Genomic DNA, 20,810 nt, shown 5'->3' with positions numbered 1-20,810 from the left:
TTTGTCCATCTGTGGGGGGATACTCCCACTAGGTTTATATCTGGGACTCTCCACCATTTGATCTTAGAACTGAAGAAGCTTCTCGGATGAGAGGTGAAACGTCTTCAAGTAACTTAAAGAAGTCCAGACGCTTTTCTTTCCAATCTCCTTTGACTACGATGACCTGGATGACTGAGAACCTTCACAGACAACCAGCCTATTGCATTTTTTTCAGTGTAGAACCACCGACCTTCTGGTTAGTGGCTGACCTGCTCTGCCACCTGAGCTACAGCCACCCCATTCACGCCAATGGACATTTCTTTTTCTTTCTTTTTTTTTTTATAGAGATGGGGGATGACATAGCCTGGCAATACTTCCAGGAAGTTAGCAGCAGACTCTAGCCATGAAGGTATAGCAGCACAAAAGTATGAGATGCACTTTTAAATGGAAAGTTTTTAAAGAACTATATGTTATCAACACAGAGAAATCAGAATGAGATTCTGATTCTCTAAATAGATTATAGAGTTATTCACCCATCAGTAGAATTTTGACATGCTAAAAGAAAACATAATCTTAACCAGGAACAACAATATAAATTACTTTATATTTCTTATTTCATGTGACATTATGAAATCAGAAGAAAATATATGTTTTACTGGACTGAGTGAAATATTATGAACATTATGAAGTTGTCTGCTCTGCGTAAACGTATTTATCCAGTGATATATATGACCTGCTGTGTTATAGGATGTAGGATTATAACGGCACAAAAATTAAAGATAAAGCTTCTACTTATGTAAAACATGGCTATAAATAAATATTCAAGCATAGCTGATAAGTTTCATTAACAGTTTTGAGTCTTTGTGCCATGCTGACAGTTAACATCTGTGTTACATCACAGCTCAGCTGATGGCAGAGGACTCAAAGTGAGACTAAAAACATAGGGTCAATTTAAAATTAGACACCATCTTTGAATATATAATCACCCAAGATTAAATGGGGAACTATACTAAATACTTTTTATGCTTTATTTAGCTGTGTTAACAAAACTAATCCTGTTTCTTTATTACACACACTGATAGGAACCAATGACAGACTTTATATAACATCAATTAATTGATTTAAGAAGGCTAATAAAAACATAAAAATCAGTTTAATGTCTCGATACATTTACCTGTCTAGTTTAAGATGACTTTTGGTCTGAATTATTGTCATATTATTGTTTGACAACTTAAGGAAGAAGAATTGACAACACTGTTCCTTGAATATTTTACTTATATTTACACAAAAGATTATGCTACATGCACTGAGGTAAAAACTATTGCAGATCAATACATTTATTAACTAGTAATGACTAAAAAACACAGCTCTGTCTCCCTATGCTCACATATTCCAGATGTCCTTGATGTCTACATAAACCACATGACTATCCCGCTTTCTGGTGTTTACTACTCTAAACACAGCGTTTTAATCTGCCATTGAATTCATGTTTGAATTTAATTATAACCCCACTGTACTGCTGAGTTCAGCCACTTTCAGTAATCTGAAAGACAGAGTGTTTTCCTTCGTAAGGACCACATTATATTATTATTGTATTACTCTCTTTTAGTTTTAACATAATTTTATCTGTAATTTTTTTTAAAAAATGTGGACCATTTATTTATTTGCAGATGGTGGCCTGTGTATTTCTTTCATAGCGGAGGATTTGTGGGCTGAGAGTGTTAATCTGAGGCCTGTGCATCCTATTAATAAACAACCACCGGATTTGTTTCCAGCTCAGACTGTTTCTGGCATAGAGACAGTCTGAGCCTGCACAAACCACCTGTTCAGACTCATCTGAACATTTTATAGCAGCTGGAGAGTTTTCATAGAGGGATAAGTCTAATTGTCCTATAAAGTTCAATTGTTTAAAGGATTTTGGAGACGTTCAACTTATAGATGCGTGCTTGTTTAAATGTCCACCAAATAACCTGCCGGATTCAGCTCGAGGAGCCCACAAACAATGGAACTGGTTCACTATTACTCAAACTTTTAATTGTTGTTGTTTCAACACTATAAGGTTAATCTTGTGGTTTTACTTGGAGCATGATTATGGACACACTGTGACCAAGTTGGAGTCCACTTCCATGGCAAAATGGATCCAAAACAGATAAGGATCACAGAAAACAAATTTTTAAAAAACCCCAAAACTGACATCCTGTAGTTCATCTTCTCACCAGCAGAGGGTGATAAAACATCTGAAGACTTGGTGATATCAGAACTGTACATATTGATCTGATCAGTATGGAAGTTAATGCTTCTTTGACTGGATCAGTTTTTAAAGGAGCTATTTTTATAGTACAACAGAAACATGAGAGATGCTGAATGTCTTTAATGATTTATACACTGAGTAATGGTGGATGTCCACTTATTCAGTCATGGAGCATCCAAACAGCCTGTCTGTTCTCAGGATTTGACAACAAATTAAAGCAAAAAACATTAAAATGTGCTCTTAATATGAAAATCTGCTTCTGTTGAGAGCTTCCTTCCTGTCCTGCTTCCATCACAGTTTCCAAAAATGAGTGGAACAGTAAAAGCAGTAAAAGGTTGGAAAAATCACATTAAGAGAAATCAAACATTTGGATTCATTTTAAAAAGCTCAGACTTGTTGAAAATACAGAGGAGCTGGTTGTGAACTGAGCTTCAAAGAAACACAACATACTGGTTGTGGTGGAGGTGTGGTTCCTGGCTCAGCTGCAGGGGAGGAGTGGTGCAGTGAGCTGAACAGGGCGGTGCCGCGGAGGCAGGTGAGAACACAGCGTGTGGCATTTGGACTGATGACGGTCTTTTCCCTTCTTAGTGAGGCAGGAGACGAGAGAAGAGAGATAAAAAAAAAAGCTGGCCAGAGTGTGTGGTAAATAAACTTGATATGTGTGAGCACAACCATTGTGTGTGGGGAGTCCATTCAACACTGTGATACTCACTGTGAAGCTTTAAGGGGAAAAAATACAGGGAAAAAAACACGTGGATCCTGGAATAATCGTAGCTTCCATCGTTAAAAGACTGAAGAAGAAGTTTGCAAGGAATCATTTAGAACAGTTTAAAACATCAACTGATTGAACCCATGAATCTGAAAATGTGTTCCTGAGTGAGAGAGACAGACATGTACAGACTGAACTATCTGTTCAACAGTCAGAGTGTTTCTCTAACAGGAGGACACTCTTTACATTCAACTCAGCACAAAGACACTGAGGAACCACGGTAGTAGGAAAATCCCAACAAATCATCCATGAGCCCTGCGCCAAACCCAGGATAAAGAGTTTCAGTGAATGTGGTGTTGAAGGTGTGGAGGTGGATCAGAGTGTCAGAGGAGACTCTGTAAAAGGACAGAGTGCCAGCAGGACAGTCCACATACACTGCTACTCTGTTAGAGGGGGAGGAAGAGGAGGAGGAGGAAGAGGAGGAGATGGCTGGTATTTGGCTTTTATTGTGCCAGAAAGAAAGAGGACCATCATCTGTGCACTTCAGACTCCAGGACTGATCATTCCATCCAAACACACAATCATTAACCTTTCCTTTCTTTCTGATTCCTCTGTAACTCACTGATATCCAAACCTTTCCACTCCACTCAACCTCCCAGTAACAGCGACCAGTCAGACCATCTCTACAAAGCAGCTGAGGACACCGGTCAATAAATCTGTCCATATGATTAGGATATGATTGAACCTTTTCCAACACATATGTCACCTTCCTGTTGTCGTCAGACAGTCTGAGGTTTTTATTTACTGTGTTTGTGTCAACTGTGAGTTGACAGGAATCTGATGGAGAGAACAAACACAATCCAGCTGCAGTTATTGATCCATCATCTGTTTATTGATTGACACTTTGATGATGACTCCTGACATCAGAGATGTGAATCAGTGATGTGACAGTTTGAAGATGGTTGAATGTGTGCTGCTTTGTTTTCATGAATGACATTAAAAGCACACTTACACTTCCTCAGACCTGGTGTCAACCATCGGACTCCAGCAGGCTCCACCCTGAAAGAAGGAGGGGAGTCAGACCAGCACAGTCTCTTTCAGCATGCACACATGGAGATTACATGTTATCATGTTATCGCTATGGCTGAAACTGCTGATCATTTGGACTGATCCTGGCTCTGTCAATTTTTTGAATCAGTTGTTGGATTGGTTGTCACAGCAATACATTTATATACAGTGGGGCAAAAAAGTATTTAGTCAGCCACCGATTGTGCAAGTTCCTCCACCTAAAATGATGACAGAGGTCAGTAATTTGCACCAGAGGTACACTTCAACTGTGAGAGACAGAATGTGAAAAAAAATCCATGAATTCACATGGTAGGATTTGTAAAGAATTTATTCCTAAATCAGGGTGGAAAATAAGTATTTGGTCAATAACAAAAATACAACTCAATACTTTGTAACATAACCTTTGTTGGCAATAACAGAGGTCAAACGTTTACTATAGGTCTTTACCAGGTTTGCACACACAGTAGCTGGTATTTTGGCCCATTCCTCCATGCAGATCTTCTCGAGAGCAGTGATGTTTTGGGGCTGTCGCCGAGCAACACGGACTTTCAACTCCCGCCACAGATTTTCTATGGGGTTGAGGTCTGGAGACTGGCTAGGCCACTCCAGGACTTTCAAATGCTTCTTACGGAGCCACTCCTTTGTTGCCCGGGCGGTGTGTTTTGGATCATTGTCATGTTGGAAGACCCAGCCTCGTTTCATCTTCAAAGTTCTCACTGATGGAAGGAGGTTTTGGCTCAAAATCTCACGATACATGGCCCCATTCATTCTGTCCTTAACACGGATCAGTCGTCCTGTCCCCTTGGCAGAAAAACAGCCCCATAGCATGATGTTTCCACCCCCATGCTTCACAGTAGGTATGGTGTTCTTGGGATGCAACTCAGTATTCTTCGTCTTCCAAACACGACGAGTTGAGTTTATACCAAAAAGTTCTACTTTGGTTTCATCTGACCACATGACATTCTCCCAATCCTCTGCTGTATCATCCATGTGCTCTCTGGCAAACTTCAGACGGGCCTGGACATGCACTGGCTTCAGCAGCGGAACACGTCTGGCACTGCGGGATTTGATTCCCTGCCGTTGTAGTGTGTTACTGATGGTGACCTTTGTTACTTTGGTCCCCGCTCTCTGCAGGTCATTCACCAGGTCCCCCCGTGTGGTTCTGGAATCTTTGCTCACTGTTCTCATGATCATTTTGACCCCACGGGATGAGATCTTGCGTGGAGCCCCAGATCGTGGGAGATTATCAGTGGTCTTGTATGTCTTCCATTTTCTGATGATTGCTCCCACAGTTGATTTTTTCACACCAAGCTCCTTGCCTATTGTAGATTCACTCTTCCCAGTCTGGTGCAGGTCTACAATACTTTTCCTGGTGTCCTTCAAAAGCTCTTTGGTCTTGGCCATGGCGGAGTTTGGAGTCTGACTGTTTGAGGCTGTGGACAGGTGTCTTTTATACAGATGATGAGTTCAAACAGGTGCCATTCATACAGGTAACGAGTGGGGGACAGAAAAGCTTCTTACAGAAGACGTTACAGGTCTGTGAGAGCCAGAGATTTTCCATGTTTGAGGTGACCAAATACTTATTTTCCACCCTAATTTACGAATAAATTCTTTACAAATCCTACCATGTGAATTCATGGATATTTTTTTTTCACATTCTGTCTCTCACAGTTGAAGTGTACCTCTGGTGCAAATTACTGAACTCTGTCATCATTTTAAGTGGGGGAACTTGCACAATCGGTGGCTGACTAAATACTTTTTTGCCCCACTGTAGTGAAATCATGGCTCCACCATTTTACTAATTGGTGTATTGATAATAAGAAGAGTGCTTCAAGTGAAGAGAATATCAATGATTCTCTTCATGAGCCCTTGTTTTATATTAGGAGGTTTTCTTTGGGAGAGAGAGTGGTTTCTTTCTGATATATATTCTATGAAATTATTGTAAAACAGCTGTCTGACATCATTTTAAAAAACTTCTAAATTCTACCGTAAACCCATCAATTTCTGCTGTTTTCACTTTAGACACAGAGAGCTGTGTCATTGTTCATCTCAGAGTCACACAAACAGTCAAGAAACAAAGTGTTTTCAGCTCTTCCTCCTCTATCAGGCATTCTTTACATACCTGAGAGTGCCCAGTCTCCATTGTGGATGCTTCAGTCCAGCTGAAAGCATCTTCATTCCTGAGTCTCCTGGATGATTGTAGCTCAGATCCAACTCCTTCAAATGAGAGGGGTTAGAGCTCAGAGCTGAAGCCAGAGAAGTACAGCCTTCCTCTGTGATCAAACAGCCTGACAGCCTGTGAACACACAAAACAGCAATCAATCTATGAACTGCTCCCTGAATGTTTTATTTTTAAATATTGAGATACAATGTCATCCATAAGCCACAAACCACAAGAGATGAAAACAGCAGCCTAAAATTGATTTATAAAGCAAAATCCTACAATATTAACCCTCCTGCCATCCTTTAAAAAACTCACACCCATCACCCTAGGGACCATTCTCAGCCACGCCATAAAAAGACCATATATCCATATTTTATTCCACTTTAAATTAGCCAACCTTGTAAAACTACTTCTCCCTGAAATATTCATGTAAAGTTTTAATTATATTTTCGTTGTTTTAACCCTTCAAATCCCAGTGTTATTACATGAGCGCCCTGTGTTATAAGCCCCAAAAACCAAAAACCGAAACTAAATATTTCCACAAAAAAACAGTTGAAGTAATATGTGATTGTCATTATAAGTAGGCCTTTAGATGGACCAAAGATTGGCACCAACATACATTTTGACCTGCCATTATTTTTTTTGCATTTTTTTTGCAATTTAAAAATTAAAACTTCAAGGCCCTGAGTCTTCATTGACATCCAAGAAAAGAAGAAAAAATAAAATCATATGATGATAATTTGGGGTTGAAAAATAGCGTTTATAATGGAAGTCAATGGGCAGAAAATGGTCCCCAGGGTGATGGGTGTGGGGATTTCTGCTGCTCAGCCATTTTAGGCTGATTTAAGGAATTCACACTGGAATATTAACATTGACAGGTAAAAACTATCCTGTGGCAAGTTTGGTTATATTCCACTGAACACAGTGGAAATGGCAGCCATTTAACACATAGCAGTGGCACAAAAAGGTCCCAAGAAGGCAGGAAGGTTAAGCATTGAATTTCAACATTTACTTAGTCCCCTGTGAGCAGCACTTGATGACAGTGAAGAACACCCTTTAGGACGTGACTTTCAACAGAACCAGACTGAGGGACGGGCAGCTATCTGCTTTGACCAGTTGTAGAGTAATTAGAAAGGAGAAAAGAAAGAAAAAAGTCTTGAGAGATCAAAAATAACAAACAGGACAAAACACAAGCTACAGGAGAGGACAAAGTTATTTCTAGTTTAGTATCAACAATTTCAAGATTCACAGTGTTACTGTAATGTTGATTTAATGTCATCCAAAGGAAGTATCTGGTGAGACGCCATGTTTCTAAGATTTTCATCGCTGAGGACAATAATCTCTGTTATATATGCTATATTTAGAACCAGCACATTAGAGGTCATCAAGGTGTTTATGTCCTTAAGACATCCCTGCAGTTTAATTAACTGGTGTGTGGCATTTGGCTCAGTGGATATAAAAAGTTGGGTATCATCCCCAAAGCAATGAAAATGTATGCTATAAATTAAAACGAACTGGCTCCAGTATGCAACCCTGTGGAACGACATACTTTCACAGGGTTCAAACCATTTCTGTTAATACCAATGATGTATTCTATGTGTCTGTAGTAAAATGTAATGATCAAGGGCACTTAATGCTGCACTTTGGTATAGCAAGACAAACACAGTAAAGGGGCGATCGTGGCTCAAGAGTTGGGAGTTCGCCTTGTAATCGGAAGGTTGCCGGTTTGAGCCCCGGCTTGGACAGTCTCTGTCGTTGTGTCCTTGGGCAAGACACTTCACCCATTGCCTACTGGTGGTGGTCAGAGGGCCCGGTGGCGCCAGTGTCCGGCAGCCTCGCCTCTGTCAGTGCGCCCCAGGGTGGCTACAATGTAGCTTGCCATCACCAGTGTGTGAATGTGTGCGTGAATGGGTGGATGACTGGATATGTAAAGCGCTTTGGGGTCCTTAGGGACTAGTAAAGCGCTATATAAATACAGGCCATTTACCATTTACCATTATTATCTGAGGCCATAAGAAGATGTCATGTGCTGTGGGAGTGTCTGGTCAGGTGTGGTCCAGGTTCCTGTTGTCCGTCCCCTGGGGTGGAGTTGGCAAGCTCATCACCTGCTTCCAATTTCCAGGGCTCCACCTAGAGGGTTTTTAAGCTAGCACTGCCTGCCACTCCTCGCCAGTTCGTCCTGGTAAACTCCCCGTCGTACTCATCAGCAGCGCTGGTTCTGTTTCGATCCCGTTCTCCAGTCTGCCTAGAACCCTAGGACCACACACTCACCTTCTCCTCAGCCTGCCCTCCAGCCCGTACTTTAACTTCCCTGGACACCTTGGAACCTGGACCAGCTTCCCCACACTCTCAACCATCCCTGGGACGCTCCCACGGCAACCCCTTCCCCGCCTAATAGCCGGTGTTTTCAAGTAAGCACAAGACTCTCCACTAGTACCACTCACTTCTGCCCTTTAATTGAATCCCATTCAGTAAAACCCTTCTCCTGTGTTTGCAGAAGTTCCCGCCCGTGTTCTCCTTGTGTTCAACATCCGTTTCTCCGCCCTCGGGCCTCCCTCAGTTCCTGCGAATGATTTCTGTTAGACCCAGTCTTGTTTAAGTTCCTTTTCCTTTCAATAAATTGTACATAGTTCGAGCAATTGAGTCTGCTCTTGAGTCCACTGCATCCTTATTTGTGACAGAACGAACTGGCCAATAATGGACTCAGCGGACCCAATTCGCGCCGTCATAAATAACAGGGCGCGGTGTTAGGACGGCATGAACAGACATTGACGTCCCTAGTGGACCAGTGTAACACTATTAGTGAAAAGCAAGAGGAAATACTCACCAGGCTTTCAGAAATCAGTCAGCCGAATCCGCCCGTTCCCCCCCAGTCAGCCGGGACTGTCGCCTGCACCCACTATGATAGAATCAGTTTATCGGGGCATTTCCTCCCCTCCACCTGAGCCTTTCCACGGAGAGTTGGGTCAGTGTGGGGGCTTCCTTTTTCAGTGTTTGTTGTTCTTCAGTCGCATGCCACACGCTTTCCCAAATGATGCTGCCAAGATTTCCCATTTTGTAGGGTTGCTAAGGGGTAAGGCGCTCGCGTGGGCTGAGGCGTTTTTGTCTTCTCACCCGATTGCCTCAAGCTCCTATGAGGAATTCCTCGAGGAATTTAAGGCTACATTCGCTCACCCGATTTCTGAGGGTACTGCAGCTAAGAGGCTGTTGGGACTCTGTCAGGGGAAACGCAGTGTTGCGGAATATTCGATTGAGTTCCGCACCGCCGCTGTAGAAACGGGGTTGGCCAGACGCCGCGCTGCGGGGTATTTTTCTAGTGTCCCTTAGCGAACAGATGAAAGATCAGCTAGCTGTACACGACGAGCCGGCCACGTTCAAAGCACTCGCCTCTCTCGCTCTCAGGATTGATAATCGACTGAGGGAAAGAGACGCTGAGAGACGTTCCAAGCCCTCTCCGTCTCTGTTTCGGCCCGCGACCATTTCCACGTTACCCCCGCCACTTCTGGTAACAACATCCGCCCGTCCTCGCGCTCCTTCCCCAGAGCCTATGCAGATCGGCCGCTCACGGCTCACTCCTGAGGAGCAGGAACGGCGTTTCCGAGCCGCAGAGTGTTTTCTACTGCGGAGGAAGCGGCCATCGCATCGCATCTGCCTGGTCCGGCCAAAAGGCGTGGCCCGCCGGTAAGTCCGGGGTTAAGGGTGGGCAGTGTTTTCAAAGGAGATAATGTCACGGCTGGGGGCAGTCGTGTGGTGTATTTAAAAAAGGATCCAAAATGCAGGTACTGGCTGGGGTGCGAGTGAGTGTTTATTTACAGCGGTGAGAAGGTGACAAAACAGGAAGAGCAGAGCGGGGAGTAAAGAAACCTAAACTGGGAAAACTAACGAACAAAACTTAAACCAGACACTCACGGGAGGAGGAGCAAAATGCACAAAGAGAGATGGCAGAGAGACGCAGAACGAGTACCGGGTAACATAGAATAATGCAGACTGACATGGAATTAAACAGACGACGCAACAGAGAGCACAGGAAAACACAGGGCTTAAATACACGGGGAGTAATCAGGGAATGGGCCACAGAAGGGAGACACAGCTGGGCACAATTAGGCTAACGAGACAGGGGAGAGGTAAAACTGAACACACTGACATGAGACATGAACTTTCAGAATAAAACAGGAAACTAACAGACACAGAGAACCAGACAGGACACTGAACTTGACAGGCAGACTCATGAGCAGACACAATAACACCATGGACAGACAGAGAGAACACAGGCAGGCATGAAACAAAAACACTAACACATAGCAAACCTAAACAAAAGACAAAACAGAATAACCGAGAACAAAGAATAATATAAAGAAACACAAAACACCGAGTCCTCAGACTCAGGACCATGACAGATAAACCCCGTTTTTTGCTGTCAGTTTCTTTGATAGCTAGTACTAAGGCTCATTCTTTTCATGCTCTCGTGGACTCTGGGTCAGAGCAAAATTTAATAGACACTGAGGTGGCTAAATCTTTGAACTTGCCCATCACTCTGCTCGAGCCTCCAATTCCAGCCTCTGCTGGCAGGCAATCATCAGGAAAATATAACCCTCTTTACCACTTCTTCCCTTGACGTGCCAGTAATCCTCGGTTTTCCGTGGATGCAGAAGCATAATCCACACATCGACTGGACAGGGAAAAGAGTACCAAGTTGGAGTTTGTTTTGACTTGCCAACTTGCCCTCGGAGGCTTCTAATTCTCCTCCATTGGTTGTTTCCACTCCTGACCTTACCGCTGTCCCTCCTGAATATCATGATCTACAAGAGGTGTTTAGTAAAGACAGAGCTCAGTCGCTGCACCCTCATCGACCTTATGATTGCGCCATTGACCTCCTTCCTGGTGCTCCTTTGCCCTCCAACCGCCTTTATAACCTGTCCTGTCCTGAGAGGGGGGCTATGGAGAAGTACATCCGGGAATCGCTAGCAGCCGGTCTCATTCGTCCTTCCTCCTCGCCAGTGGCCGCGGGTTTCGTTTTCGTTTCTAAGAAAGATAAGTCGCTCCAGCCGTGCATAGATTACAGAGGACTTAATGCGATCACAATAAAGAACAAATACCCCCTGCCTTTGATCAATTCAGCTTTCGAACCCCTTCATGGTGCTACTATCTTCTCCAAACTGGACTTGAGAAATGCATAACACCTCATCCGCATAAGGGAGGGAGACGAATGGAAGACTGCTTTCAACACTCCCCTGGGGCATTTTGAATATCTGGTAATGCCATTTGGCCTCTCTAAAGCCCCTGCAGTCTTTCAAGCACTTGTGAATGACGTGCTCAGAGATTTCCTGAATGTTTTTGTTTACCTGGATGACATTTTGATTTTTTTCAAAGTCTCTCGAAGAACATCAGGTCCATGTCCGAAGCGTACTGCAGCGACTATTGGAGAACCGTCTCTATGTAAAGGCCAAGAAATGCGAATTCCACACCTCGTCTGTCTCATTTCTGGGCTACCTACTGGCGGGAGGGCAGGTGAAGACGGACCCTGTAAAGATCAAGGCAGTGGTGGAGTGGCCCATCCTTGATTCACGCAGACAGCTACAACAGTTCCTTAGTTTCGCAAATTTTTACAGGCGCTATGTCAGAAACTACAGCCAGGTAGCTGCACCTCTCACTCGCCTCACTTCCTCAAAGATTCCCTTCATTTGGTCCCCCGAGACTCACTCAGCCTTCACCACGCTCAAACAGCTCTTCACATCAGCTCCCATTCTAATCCATCCTGACACAAGTAAGTAGTTCATAGTGGAGGTTGACGCTTCAAATGTGGGGTGGGGGCTGTGCTGTCACAAAGGTCTGGTCCACATGGTAAGCTCCAGCCCTGTGCCTATTTTTCTCGATGCCTTTCTCCTGCCGAACAGAATTATGACGTGGGGGATAGAGAGCTTCTAGCCATTAAATTATCTTTAGAGGAGTGGCGCCACTGGCTGGAGGGAACTAAACATCCGTTTATAATTTGGACAGATCACAAGAATCTAACTTATCTCAAATACGCAAAAAGACTGAACTCTCGCCAGGCTCGGTGGTCTCTCGTCTTTACCCGATTTAACTTTGACATTTCCTATCGCCCAGGTTCCAGGAATCTCAAACCTGATGCTCTGTCCCGCCAGAGCATCAGGTTTGAGGGGCCCTGAGCTCATTCTCCCTTCCACCTGCAGAATTGGCTCCCTCACCTGGGATGTGGAGGAGGCCATACGCCAGGGTCTACGAGGTGAACCCGATCCAGGAATTGGCCCACCCGGTCGGCGTTTTGTTCCTCCTGCCGCCCGGTCAGCTGTGATCCACTGGATCCACACAGCAAGGTTCACTTGCCACCCGGGAGTGAGTAGAACTACAGCACTATTGAAGAGGTATTTCTGGTGGCATTCCATGGACAAGGATGTAAAGGATTATGTGGCAGCCTGTTCCGTTTGTGCCCGTAGTAAGACCTCCAATCGGCACCCGTCTAGCTTACTCGAACCACTGAGTACCCCACATAGTCCCTGGTCTTATATTGCATTGGATTTTGTTGCCGGCCTCCCAGCTTCCTCAGGGAAGACGGTGATCCTGTCCATAGTCGATCGGTTCTCCAAAGCGGCCCATTTCATAGCCCTAGAAAAGTTATCAACAGCTACTGAGACCACCCAGATTCTTACAGACCATGTGTTCCGACTTCATGGCATACCCTCGGAAATTGTTTCTGACAGGGGGCCCCAGTTTATCTCCCAAGTGTGGAGAACCTTTTGTTCGGCCCTAGGTGCCAAGGTTACCTTGGGTGGAATACGCCCATAATTCTCTCACATCCTCGGCGACAGGTTTGTCACCCTTTGAAGCCTCACTAGGTTATCAGCCACCGTTGTTCCCAGAGAATGAGACAGAACTGGCCGTTCCTTCTGTCCAGCACCACCTTCGACGCTGCCGGCCGGTGTGGCAGAAGGTTCGACAGGCTGACTGTCGACCGTCAACGGGACTATGCGGATCGCCACCGCTCTGTTGCCCCAGCTTATCAACCTGGACAAAGGGTTTGGCTCTGTGCTAAGGACATTCCCTTAAGGTCGCTTTCTCGGAAATTGGCACCCCGTTACATTGGCCCCTACAAGATTGCTGCTGTCATCAGTCCCTCGGCAGTCCGACTCAGGCTTCCGGCTTCCTGGCGCATCCACCCGATGTTTCATGTCTCTCAGGTCAAACCGGTCCGTAGCAGTCCTCTGTGCCCACCGTCCGTTCCCCCGCCCCCCGCCCAGCTCATTGACGGTCACCCGGCCTACTCAGTCAGGAGGATCGTTGACGTGCGCCGCCGCGGTCGTGGTGCCCAATACCTGGTGGACTGGGAGGGTTACGGCCCTGAAGAGCATTCTTGGGTTCCCCGGTCACTCATCCTGGACCCGTCCCTGATTTCTGACTTTCACACCTCCCTTCGCAGGGCCCAGTCCGGATGGTCGCCGGGAGGCAACCCTTGAGGAGGGGATACTGTCATATGCAGTGGGAGTGTCTGGTCAGGTGTGGTCCAGGTTCCTGTTGTCCGTCCCCTGGGGTGGAGTTGGCCAGCTCATCACCTGCTTCCAATTTCTGGGGCTCCATCTAGAGGGTTTTTAAGCCAGCACTGCCTGCCACTCCTCGCCAGTTCGTCCTGCTACCACCCGTGGTAAACTTGGCCTCCTCTGTGCTCGGACTCTGTGTGCCTGGATCGTGGGTTAATGTGTTCTCCGTCTCCTGTGTTCTCCAGATTCATCACCCGTCGTACTCATCAGCAGCGCTGGTTCTGTTTCGATCCCGTTCTCCAGTCTGCCTAGAACCCTAGGACCACACACTCACCTTCTCCTCAGCCTGCCCTCCAGCCCGTACTTTAACTTCCCTGGACACCTTGGAACCTGGACCAGCTTCCCCACACTCTCAACCATCCCTGGGACGCTCCCACGGCAACCCCTTCCCCGCCTAATAGCTGGTGTTTTCAAGTAAGCACAAGACTCTCCACTAGTACCACTCACTTCTGCCCTTTAATTGAATCCCATTCAGTAAAACCCTTCTCCTGTGTTTGCAGAAGTTCCCGCCCGTGTTCTCCTTGTGTTCAACATCCGTTTCTCCGCCCTCGGGCCTCCCTCAGTTCCTGCGAATGATTTCTGTTAGACCCAGTCTTGTTTAAGTTCCTTTTCCTTTCAATAAATTGTACATAGTTCGAGCAATTGAGTCTGCTCTTGAGTCCACTGCATCCTTGTTTGTGACAGAAGATCAATAGTAACCTTCAATAGTGTTGTTTCTGTGCTATTATGAACTATAAATCCACACCCATCTTACAGCATCTCTTATAGTCATAGAAAACAAGTTGTGGTTTGTTGCAAATATTGCAAATTATCTAACTTAATTATAACAAAATAATTGTTTACAACTGGGAATAGGTGTCATTTGAATTTTTATAATATTGAAATTCTAAGAAATGGATTCTGTAAGGTGAAATTGATTAATATTTTTCCAGCTATACCAAAGTCATTAATTCTCTATTACACACACAATCAAGAAGTTGCACAAAGGTTGTTCATATTCTTAAATGGCCCTATTTGTTGTTATTTAATCCAATAATTTTACAAGTGTAATTGTATTGTTTAGTGGCGTGTAGAATGTGGAAAAGGCAGACACTAAACCAGACATTCACAGTAGTGAAGTGCCAGTGAGTAGTGAGGCCATTTTCTAGGGCTCTGGTGGTGTTTGTTACGAAATAAATATATTCTTAGTGCTTATTTTCTGATTGTATTGTTTTATGTATTTTAATAATAGAGGCCTTTATAGACCAAGGCCAGATGTGAGAAAGAACTAGGTCAGAGGGTGACAGGTCACCTAGCAACAGAGGCTTTTGTAAGGGGAAGTTAAGAAACAGGAAGTTTAGTGCAGAGCTGCAGAGGCATATTAATAAAGTACAGGAAACCAGACAGAAAAAGCGGAACTAAGTAACACACACACACACACATTAGTCAGACCAGAAGGAGTTGTTTTGATCGAAACTGTGTGTCTGTGTGTGACGTATAGCAGAACTATATGTGTATTTTAGCTTGCAATGTTTTCAGAACCGTGGGTGCGTGCCGGGACAGGAAAAGAAAAAAAAAACTCAAGTTTCCTGTCTGACTGCATGAGTGAAGCTAGGTATAGGACAATTAAATAAAGTCTATGACTAAGTGCAGTAGTGCAGATCTGGAGAAGAAATTTAGTTATTTATTTATAATTTAGTAATGATACATTGTTATAAAGTGTTTAGAAAGTGCTTAATGGGCAATAGTACTGTTGTGCTCTTAACAAGATTTTCTGTGTATTTAGCAGGAGAAACTATGTCAGTTGACCTCAGACTTGTCCAGGACACTGAAGCACCTGAGGGCAACCACCAATAAAATATAATGTGGGGAAAATGAACAGAGGAAGTGATTTTTAAGTCTGATTTCAGACCATGTAAGTATTAGTTAAGGAGTAGGGTAAAACTTTTATGGCCCGGAAAGTTCTAGTTCCCACAACTTATTGTTAGATTAGTAAACAAAATTTTTCTGTGATTAAGATTTTTGGGGTTTTTGTTTTAGTGATGGGTTAATTCTGTCAGTTAGGTTAGGGTTGTTTTCTTAGTTCAATAGAGGGAGTTTTAAACATGGACATGTCTAGGAGGGGCCCATTATTTTTGTCACAGTGCACTTAGAGAAAACCTGTCAGGTGTCACCCTTATGGTGATGTTTTGTGCTTTGAGTTAATAATCAGCTCTCTTTTTCTAATTCTTTGTTGTAAGCAGGCCTGGTGGATCGAATTAACAGCGCTGTAAAACATTTCTGTGAGAGCAAATATAAGGTGAGCTTTTCCAGATTACAATGGGCTGAGGAAAAGGCTACCTGTGGGAACCGTGTGAGTTCCTGTCTAAAAGGATTGCAGCGAGTCAATCCAGTCCAAAATCATAAACAATGGTTTTTTCTTTTAAAAATGATGACATGACTTTGCGGGTGATGGAGACTGGAATGGGTTGCGCGTAAGTCTCCACTATCCGCAATATCTCGTGTGAATGCGTGTGCATGAATGTGTGTGACTGGACTGTGACTGGACTGATGATGTGGACTAAAGTGTTGACTGACTTGACAATGAGACAAAGACTGGACCAAGGTTAGGATGAATAAATGTTGACAAACAATTCACCATGCCGGTAAGAGAAAGGTGGATGCTTTGCTTTGCTTTGTTTTGCTTTTGGCAGAAGCAGGAGAATAGAGACTGGAGGTTCACATGAGAGTGTGGAGCTGCAGACTTAACCTTTCGGCTGCTAATTTTGGGTTGGTGATGTTTGCTTTAAGAAAATTTTGTTTTATTGGCTGGGTTTAGATAAGGGTAACACATTATATTGTTGGGAAAATGCCAAATGCTAAAGGGAAGAACATTTTTGATATCATTGATGTTACCATTAACCATAACAGGCCACTGTAGAAATCAATTAAATTTTATAGAGGAAAATAGTCAGGACCAAAGCAATATTTAGGAATTATATAGGGGAATGGTAGACTTGTCACATTCAAAGTACAGTGATAGAATAACAAACACTGGTCCAAGTGGAAGGGCGTGTGATACGAGGTGGTACTGGAGGAAAACGAGCAAAGTAAAGAAAGCAAACCTATTTTGGTTAGCTTTGATAAAGTCAAGTTAAGAAGCACCATGACACTCAGAAGATCAACGTGAAAGTAAAACATACACAAATTTTGTATGAAGCGCATGACTGATAACTGTTCTGTTTTAAGTTCCATCCATCCATCTTCAACCGCTTATCCGAGGCCGGGTCGCGGGGGCAGCAGCCTAAGCAAAGAGGCCCAGACCTCCCTCTCCCCAGCCACCTCCTCCAGCTTATCCGGGGGAATACCAAGGCGTTCCCAGGCCAGCCGAGAGATATAATCTCTCCAGCGTGTCCTGGGTCTTCCCCGGGGCCTCCTCCCGGTGGGACATGCCTGGAACACCTCACCCAGGAGGCGCCCAGGGGGCATCCTTGTCAGATGCCCGAACCACCTCAGCTGACTCCTTTCGATGTGGAGCAGCAGCGGCTCTACTCTGAGCCCCTCCCGGATGGCCGAACTTCTCACCCTATCTCTAAGGGAGAGGCCAGCCACCCTTCGGAGGAAGCTCATTTCCGCCGCTTGTATCCGCGATCTCGTTCTTTCGGTCACTACCCACAGCTCGTGGCCATAGGTGAGGGTAGGGACGTAGATCGACCGGTAAATTGAGAGCTTCGCTTTTACACTCAGCTCCCTCTTCACCACGACGGACCGGTGCAGCGTCCGCATTACAGCAGCTGCAGCCCCAATCCGTCTGTCAATCTCCGGCTCCCTTCTCCCATCACTTGGGCGATCGTGGCTCAAGAGTTGGGAGTTCGCCTTGTAATCGGAAGGTTGCCGGTTCGAGCCCCGGCTTGGACAGTCTCGGTCGTTGTGTCCTTGGGCAAGACACTTCACCCGTTGCCTACTGGTGGTGGTCAGAGGGCCCGGTGGCGCCAGTGTCCGGCAGCCTCGCCTCTGTCAGTGCGCCCCAGGGTGGCTGTGACTACAATGTAGCTTGCCATCACCAGTGTGTGAATGTGTGTGTGAATGGGTGGATGACTGGATATGTAAAGCGCTTTGGGGTCCTTAGGGACTAGTAAAGCGCTATATAAATACAGGCCATTTACCATTTACCATCACTCGCGAACAAGACCCCGAGATACTTGAACTCCTCCACTTGGGGCAGGAACTCATCCCCGACCCGGAGTCGGACTCCACCCTTTTCCGGCTGAGAACCATGGCCTCAGATTTGGAGGTGCTGATCCTCATTCCCGCTGCTTCACACTCGGCTGCGAACCGCTCCAGTGCGAGCTGGAGGCCCTCACCTGATGAAGCCAACAGAACCACATCATCCGCAAAAATCAGAGATGAGATTCTGAGGCCACCAAAGCGAAAGCCCTCCGCCACTTGGCTGCGCCTAGAAATCCTGTCCATAAAAATTATGAACAGAACCGGAGACAAAGGGCAGCCCTGGCGGAGCCCATCACCCACCGGGAACGAGTCCGACTTATTGCCGGCAATGCGAACCAAGCTCCTGCAACGGTTGTATAGGGATCGAATGGCCCGTAGCAATGGGCCAGACACCCCATACTCCCGCAGCACCTCCCACAGGACACCTCGAGGGACACGGTCGAATGCCTTCTCCAAGTCCACAAAACACATGTAGACTGGTTGGGCAAACTCCCATGCGCCCTCAAGTACCCTCGAGAGGATAAAGAGCTGGTCCAGTGTTCCGCGACCAGGACGAAAACCGCATTGTTCCTCCTGTATCCGAGGTTCGACTAGCGGACGAACTCTCCTTTCCAGCACCCTGGCATAGACTTTCCCAGGGAGGCTGAGGAGTGTGATCCCCCTGTAGTTGGAACACACCCTCCGGTCCCCTTTCTTAAAGATGGGGACCACCACCCCGGTCTGCCTGTCCACAGGTACTGCCCCCGATCTCCACGCAACATTGCAAAGGCGTGTCAACCAGGACAGCCCTACAACGTCCAGAGCCTTCAGGAACTCGGGGCGGACCTCGTCAACACCAGGGGCTCTGCCACCAAGGAGTTGTTTAACTGCCTCAGTGACCTCGCCCCCGGAAATTGGCGGGTCATTCCCCTCATCCCCAGACTCTGCTTCCTCCTCGGAAGACGTGTCAGTGGGATTAAGGAGGTCCTCGAAGTATTCCTTCCACCGCCTGACAATTTTCTCAGTCGACGTCAACAGCGCTCCACCAGCACTATACACAGTGCAGGTAGAGCACCGCTTTCCCCTCCTGAGACGTCTGACGGTTTGCCAGAACCTCTTCGAGGCAGTCCGAAAGTCTTTTTCCATGGCCTCTCCGAACTCCTCCCACACCCGAGTTTTTGCTTCAGCCACTGCCCGAGCCGCATTCCGCTTGGCCTGTCGATACCTGTCAGCTGCCTCCGGAGTCCCACAGGCTAACCAAGCCAGATAGGACTCCTCCTTCAGCCTGGTGGCTCCCTTCACCTCTGGTGTCTGTTTTAAGTGGGGGTTTTTTTGGTTTTTTTTGTTAAAAAACAAAACTGTTTTAAGTTTTGTTTTTTATAGCACAGATTGGATCATAATGAGGGAAGGACAGCGGGAAAAACTGAGTTTCAAATGTGAACTTAATGTTAACACACAGGTTTTGTTTCTAGGTAGTTCGGAGGATGCAGGCTCTGGATGGAACCAGGAGTTCAAAAGATTTAACTGATTTTATTCCTTAAACACAGGTTTGCAGGCCCGGAGCAAATATAGTCGAAAGGGTGTTTGATAATTTAGGTACGGTAAAACCTATGCATAAGTAATTGCCTTTATGCTTAAGCTTAACTGATTGAAAATGTCTGATAGAATAAGCAGTTATAATCATTTTCTTACACATACTGCAAAATGTGCTCATAAAGACCTAAGCACTCAGTCTTTTGAGGGTCATAAGCTTCATCTGGCGGGACTGTCCAGGTGATACATGGTGAGAGGTGACAGAAGTAAAACTAAAAGGTTAATGCATAACATGCTTACAAACACAGACATCACATAGATTTATTTCTAGGGTAGAGGTGAAACATATTTTTCTTGCTTTGTGCTTGCATAGCAACAGTTGATGCAGGAGGTGTTAAAGATAAGCATGAAATGAATAAGTCAACAGGAAACATCTGGAGGGTGAGACGGGTGAAATAATAGCTTGCAATGTTTTCAGAACTGTGGGTGTGTGCTCGTGTCTGCAGTTCTCCGTTTCTGGAAATGTACAATAAAGATTATTTTTTGAGCTTTGACCACACTGAGTCCAGTCTTTCTCTGTCGCCAAAAGAATTCAGAAAAGAACCGGATTTGATATGTTCATCTTGATCTTCCTTGCACAAAGAAAAGTTCCTAGTCCTGGTGGAATTAGGCTTCTCTTTGGTTAATCAAAAAAAAAAGAAAAAGCCGTCACTTGATTGGAAATGTCTGAGTGAGAGAAATGATAGGGAATAGAAGGAAAAGACCATATTTCACCCATATTGTCTCCCTGTGAAATCCATAAGTGATTTTAAAATCCTTCTCTTTACACATAACACTGCCCACTTCTCCCTTTGACAGCAGACTTATTTTCTAGAGTTTCTGAAAGTAGAAGAGGAGGCAGACCCTCTCTCAGTTTTGCTGTAATAGGGTTAGGATCCTAGGAGTTTTTCATGATGTACTAATCCTCTTCTTTACTCAATCCATTTTACGCTCTGTGAACAGCTCTATAGCATTTAATTATTAGTAAGCATTTAAAATATGATTTTCTCTTGCCAAGTGTGTCTTTGTCCGCACTCTCTCTGCTCTCTTTTTCTTTCCCCCTTTCATATGTGAAATGATCATCAGTTGAAAAGTCTGAATCCTGACCTGAGAGTTTCCATAGTACAATCTGGACTCTCCAGTCCAGCAGATAGAAGCTTCAGTCCTGAATCCTGCAGGTCATTGTTACTTAGGTCCAGTTGTCTCAGTCTAGAGAACTGGGAACTGCGTAATAAGGACAGCACTTCACAGGTTCTCTCAGACAGATTACATACATTCAGTCTGAAAAATGATGAAGAAGAACATAATAGCACTGGTGTTAAAGCGTATTCAAGGTACGACAAGAAA

The 20,810-nt window shown here is 45.1% G+C and overlaps 1 protein-coding gene across 2 annotated transcripts in view; it reads right to left on the bottom strand.

Annotated features, from left to right (window-relative positions):
• Window positions 1-700: 700 nt before the first annotated feature.
• The window catches only part of LOC146641561 (protein NLRC3-like), a 41,250-nt gene continuing 21,140 nt past the window's right edge, over window positions 701-20,810 (bottom strand). The window contains exons 10-13 of one of the 2 annotated variants that reach the window (XM_085399542.1): window positions 20,571-20,744; window positions 6,130-6,303; window positions 3,952-3,998; window positions 701-3,776 (exon numbers count right to left, since the gene is read on the bottom strand). In XM_085399542.1, coding sequence (XP_085255668.1) covers window positions 3,193-3,776; window positions 3,952-3,998; window positions 6,130-6,303; window positions 20,571-20,744 — 979 coding nt within the window. In that variant the 3' untranslated portion in view covers window positions 701-3,192. The remainder of the gene's footprint in view (window positions 3,777-3,951; window positions 3,999-6,129; window positions 6,304-20,570; window positions 20,745-20,810) is intronic. The other variant, XM_085399541.1, reaches the window with a different exon arrangement.

The sequence above is a fragment of the Rhamphochromis longiceps genome, linkage group LG23, assembly GCF_057381845.1.
Source record: "Rhamphochromis longiceps isolate RC_006_pf linkage group LG23, R_longiceps_female_GT1.1, whole genome shotgun sequence".
In the NCBI taxonomy this organism is placed as follows: Eukaryota; Metazoa; Chordata; class Actinopteri; order Cichliformes; family Cichlidae; genus Rhamphochromis; species Rhamphochromis longiceps.
The sequence above is the reverse complement of the archived record's forward strand: the minus strand, read 5'-3'. Positions and strand labels throughout refer to the sequence as shown.